The sequence below is a fragment of the Cyrtonyx montezumae genome, unplaced genomic scaffold, assembly GCF_038088225.1.
Source record: "Cyrtonyx montezumae isolate F1298 unplaced genomic scaffold, pur_monq_1.0 scaffold_3, whole genome shotgun sequence".
NCBI classification, from domain to species: Eukaryota; Metazoa; Chordata; class Aves; order Galliformes; family Odontophoridae; genus Cyrtonyx; species Cyrtonyx montezumae.
In genome coordinates, this window is record NW_027072034.1 from 148,035,692 (window position 1) to 148,044,903 (window position 9,212).

General features: G+C 45.3%; 1 protein-coding gene across 1 annotated transcript; it reads left to right on the forward strand.

Moving 5' to 3' along the window:
- The first annotated feature begins 1,720 nt into the window (after positions 1 to 1,720).
- On the forward strand, positions 1,721 to 6,169 carry LOC136051898 (synaptophysin-like protein 1). The gene is made up of 5 exons (XM_065741572.1): positions 1,721 to 1,823; positions 2,517 to 2,635; positions 4,022 to 4,226; positions 5,053 to 5,241; positions 6,041 to 6,169. The coding sequence occupies exons 1-5, from the start codon at positions 1,755 to 1,757 to the stop codon at positions 6,167 to 6,169; spliced, it is 711 nt and encodes a 236-aa protein (XP_065597644.1). The 5' UTR covers positions 1,721 to 1,754.
- The last annotated feature ends 3,043 nt before the right edge of the window (positions 6,170 to 9,212 follow it).

The window sequence follows — 9,212 nt, forward strand, 5'->3', positions numbered from 1 at the left end:
GCCCCCCCCCACTGGAAGCATTCGAGGCCAGTCTGGAGAGGGCTTTGAGCAACCTGGTCAACTAGGAGGTGGCCCTCCCTGTAGCAGGGGGCTGGAAATAGATGATCTTGTAGGTCCCTTCCAACCCAAACTATTCTGTGATTCTATGACTGTCACTGGCCTTGTCACTTTCATTTTGAAATGCAAGGTGCAATTCTGCAGACTGGTTATGTAGGTTCCTGCTGTCCTAGGGTTCCCACATGTGTGATACCCTGCCATTGTTTCTAACCACATTGAGTGTTTTAGTAACCTACTCCAAGGAGTGGCTGATCGTTTTTGAGCTTGAAAGGCACACGCAGACAGAAATAAGATGATATCAAGTTCCAAAAATCAATTCTAGCATATGGTTAATGATGCTTATACACTCCACTAGAGTGCTGGGAGGTCCAGCACCCTGTCCTAGCTCCTTGAGTGTCTGCAGAACAGCCTCACACTTCCAAGGAAAGATCCACAAGTAGCCTTTGCTATGCTAGTGCTCTCACCCTTCAGCGCACTCTGCGCCATTTGTGTTTTGTAACCACAGATGCATATTCTTGGAGAGTTCCAATATACAGACCAACTAGTTATCATCTGTAACTAGTTAGCTGAGAATCTGTACGTTGATCATAATAGCAAGATCACACTTTAATACTAATGCTGGTGAGCTTAAAGTGACATCAGATTTGAAAGCAGTTTACAGATTTTGGTACAAATAGAATCAGTGACACTAATCACTGTATTTTGTGGCATCAACAACATCATTTTCCTGTAACAAAGGAGCCTACTCTACTCATTTTAATAGTTCATACAACCTCCAGGGACAGGCACATCAAAACGAGACAGCTGGGGATTGATGATATTTCACCTGTGCAGTTTGTGTTACGTTGCCAAGCACACGCATGAACAAAGCAGAAGTCGCTAGCTAGGGAGGAGGCTGCCAGGCTGGGCAACTGCACGTGTAACGCAGCAGTAAAAGAAAAGAACGAACCACCCTTTTCACAGCTTTACACTGGGCTGCCTCCAGGAGCCCATAGCAGCTGGCACATCTCAGCACCTCTCCCAGTAAGCTGGGGCAGAAAATTCCTTCTTGCACAAAGGAGCAAATTTGTGGTAATGTCACACTGTGCTGCAGTGCTTCGCCACAGACCAACCCCAGGTGAGGTGAAAGCCTGAGTCATCGCTGTCCTTTTGTGCTCCTCGATCTCTCCTCATTTCTTCATGTTCACGCTGGGTAGGAGGAGAAATAAACCACGTGGCCTGGAATAAGTCTTACGGTGTGATGGTCTATTTTGAGACATCAGTAACCATGAGGGTCAGGCCTCACTTCACTGGTAAAGAACTGGCTGGAGGAGAATCCATTCACCCCCACTACCAAGAGTGTGGTGGTGAATGGATTTAAATCCAGCTGGCGAATGATTGCAAGTGGTGTTCCCCAGGGGGTGGTACTTCCCCGAGCAAGATCTCAACTCATGTCCTCGATGGCAGCAGCAGCCATCTCACACAGCTGGACCTTACACAGGGCCACAGCGTGATGGACCAGGGAGCAGGGCCATCAGCAGCGCAAGGCATTAGGGGGCAAGGCCAACCCATTATGAGGTAATGGGGGTGGGGCCACCTGCACTGTGATGTGAGTGGGTGGGGTGGGGTCTGGCAGTGGCTATAACAGGCTGCCTGGAGACCTAGGGGCTTAGTGGGGGTTTCTCTGGCTCCTAGAAGCTGCTTGGTTGTCTTGCAGGATGTTTGGCTTGCAGGTGGACTGTAGCTCGCTGCTGGAGCCCCTGGTCTTCATCAAGGTCCTCGAGTGGGTGAGTGGGGCAGGGAAGGTCCTGAGGTTGTCAGTTTGTCCTCCTGCTCAGAGCGTGGCTCTCTGGGCTGTGGCTGGGCAGGCCTCAGCAGGAGCGTGTAGGCAGGCAGCCTGTGTGCGCTGCACTGCTAGCGGTGGCTGCTCTGCACAGAGCTGCTCCTCAGGTCCCACCTAGGAGGAAAGAAAGCACTTCTGCAGATAAATATCATGATCTACTAATTACAGCTGTTACAGCAACTTGGGCTGCTGGCTGTTAGTATCTTAGCTCCTGCTTGTAGGAGCTTTGGGGTTTCTCTACTTAACATAGGGAAAGCTAGAGCTATTTAGAGGTACAGCTTCTTGTTACCACACGGCACAATTGTGGGTGTCTGAGACTCCTAAAAATGCTCATTAGACTACATGAGAGGCTGTGTTGGGTTTCCATGAGAGCATTCAAATCAAAATGGTACTTTCTCAGTAGAGCTGAGTGGAATGTGAACAAGAATCTTTGAAACTGACTTGTTTAGGGTTTTTCCCCAGTTATTTCTATAGAAACAGTGTGCTGGTTCCTTCTTGCTTTTGCTTTAATGCTTTTTCATTAACATATTATTTTTTTGCCTAGTTCTTGGTTTTTATTAGCTGCTTCTCCTAAAAGGCTGGGATGATTTCTTTGGAGATCTACTGGTGCATGCTAATGTCTTGTTTCAATTTCTAGATTTTCTCCATCTTTGTCTCTTCAACATGTGGAGGCTTTCGTGGTGAAACTACCCTTTTGGTTTCCTGCAAGGGTGTGGTGAACAAAACAGTTACAGCTGCGTTTGCTTATCCATTCAGGTGAGGTTAATCTGTCCAGCTGTTACTCATACACTGATTTTTTTTTCCTTTGTGAACAGCTTATATATACCAATCAATATTGTAAACACCTTGACTTGATCTGTGGTAGTTGAGGGGGAAGGAAGTGGATAATAGTTATGTTTGAAAGCAGTGTGATTGTCAGTGCCTTATGGAGGCAAGTAGGTAGAGGTGATAATTGGCTGTGTTACTGTTTTGTGTTACTTTCTCCTAAACTATATTCCACCAGTATGGAAAAGCTATGGAAGGTGATTAATTAGCAGCACGAATCAAGTAGTCATAGAGGTATTTTCCAACCTTAATAAGTCCCCTAGTCCAGTCTCTTTCTTCATCAATTTGTAGTTGATCTGGGGACCCAGGTAAGACTCTTCTTTAGATGCGCTGTTGTCATAATAATCTTTTCCATTCTGTCTTCCTATAAAGACATTAACTTCTTATTTTATTTCACTGTAATTTTTGTGAAGGTGTTCAGTACATGGCTAAAGACTGCGATAATTGCAGTGTTGTAAATGCAGGCTGCTTTCCTGGAGCATGAGGGAAAAGGCTTATTCTTTCTTTGTACTTCTGCACAGCTGTAAGAAGTGCATGTGTTACTTGCATGCCCAATAAGCAGTACCAATAGATTCAGATGCTAGCATATAAAGACCACTACAGAAGTACAGAACTTAGCCACAAACCTCATCTCTGTAAAAGCACTTGGAGGAGAAGGTAGGAATCTGAAATGCTTTTGTAGTGGTCGTTGAGTGGTTACTACTGGTTGTGAACTTTATTGAGCTTCCTTTGCTTAAAATCCAGTGCTTGTACTTGCTTGCAGATGTGCAGTTGTTTCATTTTAAGTCTTTCCTCTCACTGTCCCTCCACCTTCAAGTGCTAGCTTCCAAAATCATAGAATCACCAAGGTTGGGAAAGACCTACAAGATCACCCAGTCCAGCTATCCCCTTAACCAGCAATAGCTCTCTCTGAATTCTCTCTGAACCATGTCCTTCAACAGTGTCTGGATGTTCCCTGAACACCTCCAAGGTTGGTGACTCCACGTCCCTGGGCAGCCCATTCCACTGCCTGACCGCTCTTGGAGAAGTAGTGTTTCCTGGAAATATCTGCTTCCCAAGTGAGGCTGCTTTCTTCAATTAGTCTAAATGCAAGATCAAGATTCTTTAAAGCTACCGTTGTACATATCAATGTAGGATAGGGAACGATCTTCAGAGATCTGTTACCTGTGCTGTATAACTGGTATGTTATTCAAGCAGTTTTTCTTACAAATTTAAACAGCTAGGATGCTGAAGGGAGCACTGGTGTTGTGAAGCATGACTGTGTGAAATTTTCTCTGCGTAGGAGACTATAACTACATAAAAGATAATCTTTTCCAGGCTGAATGCTGTTCAATTTAGTGCACCAGATTCCAGTCGCTGTGGTGGGACTTGGCCTGACATCTACCTTGTGGGCAACTTCTCCTCTTCTGCACAGTTCTTTGTAATGCTTTCAGTAGTGGCTTTCCTCTACTGCGTTGCTGCCCTGGTAGTATATATTGGATATAAGCATGCGTATCAGCACAATAGCAAGCTTCCACTAACTGTAAGTAATACTAAGCATTTCCATGTTGTATCTGTTTTAGGAGTACAAAAAGATGATAAATACTGCTAACACAAGCTACGCTGAATTAATGTAGGAATACTCACTAGTTCCAAAAGTTAGGTGGAGTGTGAACCACATCTTGGATGGCTTGAGCAGAAGGAGGAAGGAACCCAGAGCCCTTGATCCATGGCATCTTGTTCTATAGATTAAATGAAGCTAAGACTAGAATGAAATTTCTTCTCAAGTGAACAGTGTCTTCACCAGAACCTATCTTCTTTCTTATGTGTTTGAATACACAGTTACTCTGTGAGGGAGCTTCACTCCTGTTAGCCACTGGGAATTCCCCCGTTGTAGTGCACCTGCAATGTGGATGTGATGAACAGAGGGAAACTGCTACCTTGTGCATTGTGATCACCTTAAATAGCAAAGCCCCGCCCCTCAGGATGTTTCTGGGCATGGTCTGGAGTGTCTCAGGCCTAGTGATCTTTTAAGCCTAACTTTGGGGTATCAGCAGTCCAGACTTGAGATTTCCTGCCACCCGATTTTGTGAAACGTCAGTTTTTAATAAGTTCCAGCCATCTGATATAGGAACACATTTCTTTTCAAGGATAAAATTGTTGCTCGATAGATGCAGAAGGCATATATGGTTTAATAGCTGGTATATAACTGTATAACCCATGTTGACTTGTATTTAGAGATTAACAGTAATTACACTTCCATAGTGCTGGTATGGTTATTTTGATGTAGCTGATAACAGTCTTTGCCTTGTTCTCTAGTGCACTTTCAATTTATTTTAAACCTTTTAATGAGTACTTCTCTTTTGTAGGACTTGGCTGTAACTATTGTAACAACCTTTCTGTGGCTGGTCAGTACTTCTGGTTGGGCAAAGGCACTTGCTGATATCAAAATAGCTACAGGGGCCAGCATTATTACACTAATCGACTTTTGCAAAGCCCCAGGAACAACTTGTCATTTTGGTTCTGTGACCAGCATGAGAACTCTGAACGTCTCTGTGGTATGTATATCTTATCTCATATGGTGTTCAATGAACGTTATAAATGCCAGTGGTACCTGAGAAGCCTATTCTCATTGCATGTTCTGATTTAATTTAAGATTGCTTTGTGGGGATATTGGTTACACCATGATACAATGTTGATATCTTTAAAAGGAAGCTTCCTCAGAGAACTAGATAGAGATGACTTGAGGGATGCATCGTCAGAGTTTTAAGATACAATGGTTCCCAGGCACATTTAAGTTTCCATGCTATTTCTGTCCCTAACCCATAGCACCTTAAGTGTTACTCAGTCACCCAAATAAGTGAGGAGGAAGCACTGTGCTTCCTGCTCTGCCTCCTGGTGCTAGATCTCCCTTTTTTTAATTAACTGTCTGAATTTTTGCGCATAAGGAATTCCTTATAAGATGGTTGGTATGGAGTGCTCATGTGCATCGAACTCATCCTTGTAGCAAGGCAGATCTGTCTCACTGTAAGGTCCTTGTAGCGAAACCTGCTTTTTGAACCCCAGTGTTACTTATTGTCCCAGTATAATAGCTGTGTGCTCTGCATGTGCAGAGGGACTGAAAAGAACTCATATTTCCATATGAAAGACAGAACAGGTCAGCTATATGATTTCCAGGGAAGTCTGTTTAAAATGGTTCCTAATGTTCTAGAGCATACGCAGGTTTCCAAGTCAAGGAGATGACAGAGCTGTTGCTGTCTTGTTTTGAAGTCCTTTTCTGTGTTCTTCACGTGTCTGTATTGTTGGGGTGGTTTCTGTTGTTTCTTAACCTAAGCTCACTTTGTTCTTCACCTACAGATATTTGGTTTTCTTAATATGATTTTGTGGGGAGCAAATATCTGGTTTGTGTACAAGGACACCAACTTGCACGGCCGATCGAGCAGAGGTTTGCAAGTTTCAGGAACGTGTTCAGCACAAAGAATATAAGAACAAGATCATACTTTGAAGTGCTTGTACTTCTACGTCAGACTGCCAAGAGCACAGCGCCATTAGGATTTACTTCAATAATAACTGATGGTACAGACTTCTGTTCCATACAAAGTATTACCTTGACATAGTCTTCAATCTTTCAACGGAATTATCTTGAAATATACTATGCCTTAACAAAAAGGCTGTGTGACTTTGTACGATCTTTTTAGGAGAAAATGCTGACATCCTCTAAATGCTGACACTCTTGGGGGGCTCCAATGTTAACCTCATAGGAGGGATGAGGAAGGAGCAACTGTGTTTGGGTTATAGCTGCAGCCTATTTAGTGTGAACAAGCCTTTACTGAAAAATGAAATGCAAATACAACTAGGGCATGTGAAGTTCCAATGGAAAGGTACCAAGAGGGGACGATCCGCTCTCCAAGGTAAGATATAGGCTGTATTCCTGTCTTGGGTTAACACTTCAGCTTGTACAGGGGCATGCCCTGGCCGCCTGTACCAAACTCTTTGACCCGATGTCTGTGGCTGTGCGACTATATCAGGCACCAAAGGGGGTGTCCTGATCTCCCGCAGAGACATTATAGGGGTCCTCTTAGCAATAAAGGCTGGAGTGTTAACCATTATTTCAACAGGCCATGTACCAATTACCGGAGGGGCTACCGAACCCACCACCTCCAATAATCTCCCCCAAGGTGCAAGTAGGCCGCACCTTCGTGGTCCTACCTGCACCTTCCAGGGCCATTTTATTTTATTGGTACCTGGTTTTAGGTCCTCAGGGGCAGGGAGCAGAAGATTGTTCACCTCATTATCGGTGCCTGTAGTTTGGATCCTAAGTGGGGAGGCCCATGTTGTCTGTAACATTTTCAAGGCACTAGGTCTGCTGTCTCTAGGTCTTTCATTCAGGTCCCACAGGGTGTCGTGGAGTCTCTTTGTCCACCCCTGCAGGGACTGAGAGTCTGTCTTCAGGGCAGCCTTGAGAGTACCATTGTAACGTTCGATAAGGCCTGCCTCCGTTGGATTATATGGCAGGTGGAATCGCCACTCAACATTATTCTCTTCTGCCCAGCGTTGTATCACTGAACCAGTGAAATGACTTTCTTGGTCGCTCTCGATGACTTGTGGTGTCCTGTAGGCAGCCATCAACCTTGTGAGTGCCTTTGTAGTGTATGCCTGGTTGGCTTTTGGTACTGGATAGGCCTGCATTAGCCCACTTGCGGTGTCAACACAGGTTAGGGCATATCTCGCCCCCTAAGATCGAGGGAGGGGCCCAATATAATCAACCTGCCACCTCTGTAGAGGATTGTGTCCTCTAACAAGATGGGCTGTAGTTTCAGGCAATGACCTCGGTCTTATCTTAGAGCAGGCGTCACAGTCTCGGCATGCTTGAGCAATGTCCGATAGTTGTACGGGCAGTCCCCACGCTTTAGCGGCTGCCCACATGGTCTTCTGCCCAGCATGCCACTGCTTTTGATATAGCCAGTAAGCAATATTCTCAGATGGCGAGTTCTCAACCCATCTAACTCGGGCCAGTGTTTCGGCTTCATCATTTTTTGGTGACTGTAGGGGTTGATGACCAGAAACATGGTAGACACTTACAGTACTGTTTGACTGCATTCCATATGTCTAACCACATATCTTTGCCCCAGATCGGTCGGGAGTGGATAGTCCAATCCTGGGAGGCCCACTGTGCGATCTAAAGATTGAGCCCCCGATACACAGCCCCACTATCTGTGCAAATATTCAGGATACCATCACCAGTTTCTTTGGTTATAACCATCCACACCGCCCGAAGCTCTGCACACTGGCTGCTTTGACCATCCCCCTCTTCGAACCATACTGTGTCTGTGGCAGGATGGTACGCTACTGCTCTCCACTTACTTGGGTTGCCCTTGCTGGACCCATCCGTGTACCAGGCATCTTCAGGGACAGGGTATTTTCCTTCCTGGATGGGACTCTTCTGTGGTGGAGCAACTAAAGTTTGTTTCGGTGCATCACTATGATACGTTACTGGGCCAAGAATCTTCTGGAACTCTTCTTTCAACGGTGAGGAAGACAGACTACTCCTCTGACTGAGATAGGCGACCCATCATGCCACCGTCTGCGCCTGGGCCACCCCTGTCTTAGGAAGGTGGGTCAGATCTCTTACCCACCCCTGGATTGGCAATGTAGTCTTGACTATAACTTCGGCCGTTTGGGTTATTGGCTCTACCACTTGTAATGCAGAATAGGCAGCCAATAACTGTTTTTCAATCATACTATATCTTTCCTCTGCTCCATGCCACACCTGAGACCAAAATCCAATGGGGGTCCGAACAGAACTCTGACGTTGCCACAGGCCCCAGGCAAAGCCATCTTGAGTTACATGAACATCTAGCTCAGCTGGGAGGGTAGGATCAAATATACCCAGTGCCTGGGCTTGTTTAACCGCCTGTTTCACCTGTTGGAAAGCATCCTGTTCTGTTCTCCCCCAGTCCCATAATTGGCCCTTTTTGGTAAGTCTATATAAAGGTCTCAGCAGTTGTGCCAAATGAGGTATAAAGGAATGCCAATATCCCAATATACCTAGGAATTCCTGCAGCTGCTTTGGTGTTGTAGGGACTGGAAATGCCTGAACCTAATCTATGATGGCATTAGGTAACACTTTGGTCTTTCCTGACCAGACTACCCCTAGAAATTTTACAGACAGTCCTGGACCTTGCACTTTTTGAGGATTGAAAGCCCATCCTCTTTCACTTAGGTTGGCAGTTAATGAATCTGCTGCCTCCCCTACTGCTTCCAGTGAGTCGGATGTTAACAGGAGGTCATCAATATAGTGGTATAGGTTCACATTGTTCGGTTTTCTCCAATCATCCAGGTCACGTGCCACCAAATTATGACAGTATGTTGGTGAGTGCACATACCCCTGTGGCAAGACCTGAAAGGTCCACTGCCTGCCTCCCCACGTAAATGCAAATTGATCTTGTGATTCTTTAGCAATAGGTATGCTAAAAAAATGCATTTGCTAAATCCAGGACACAATGGTAGGTTTTAATTTCCCTACTAA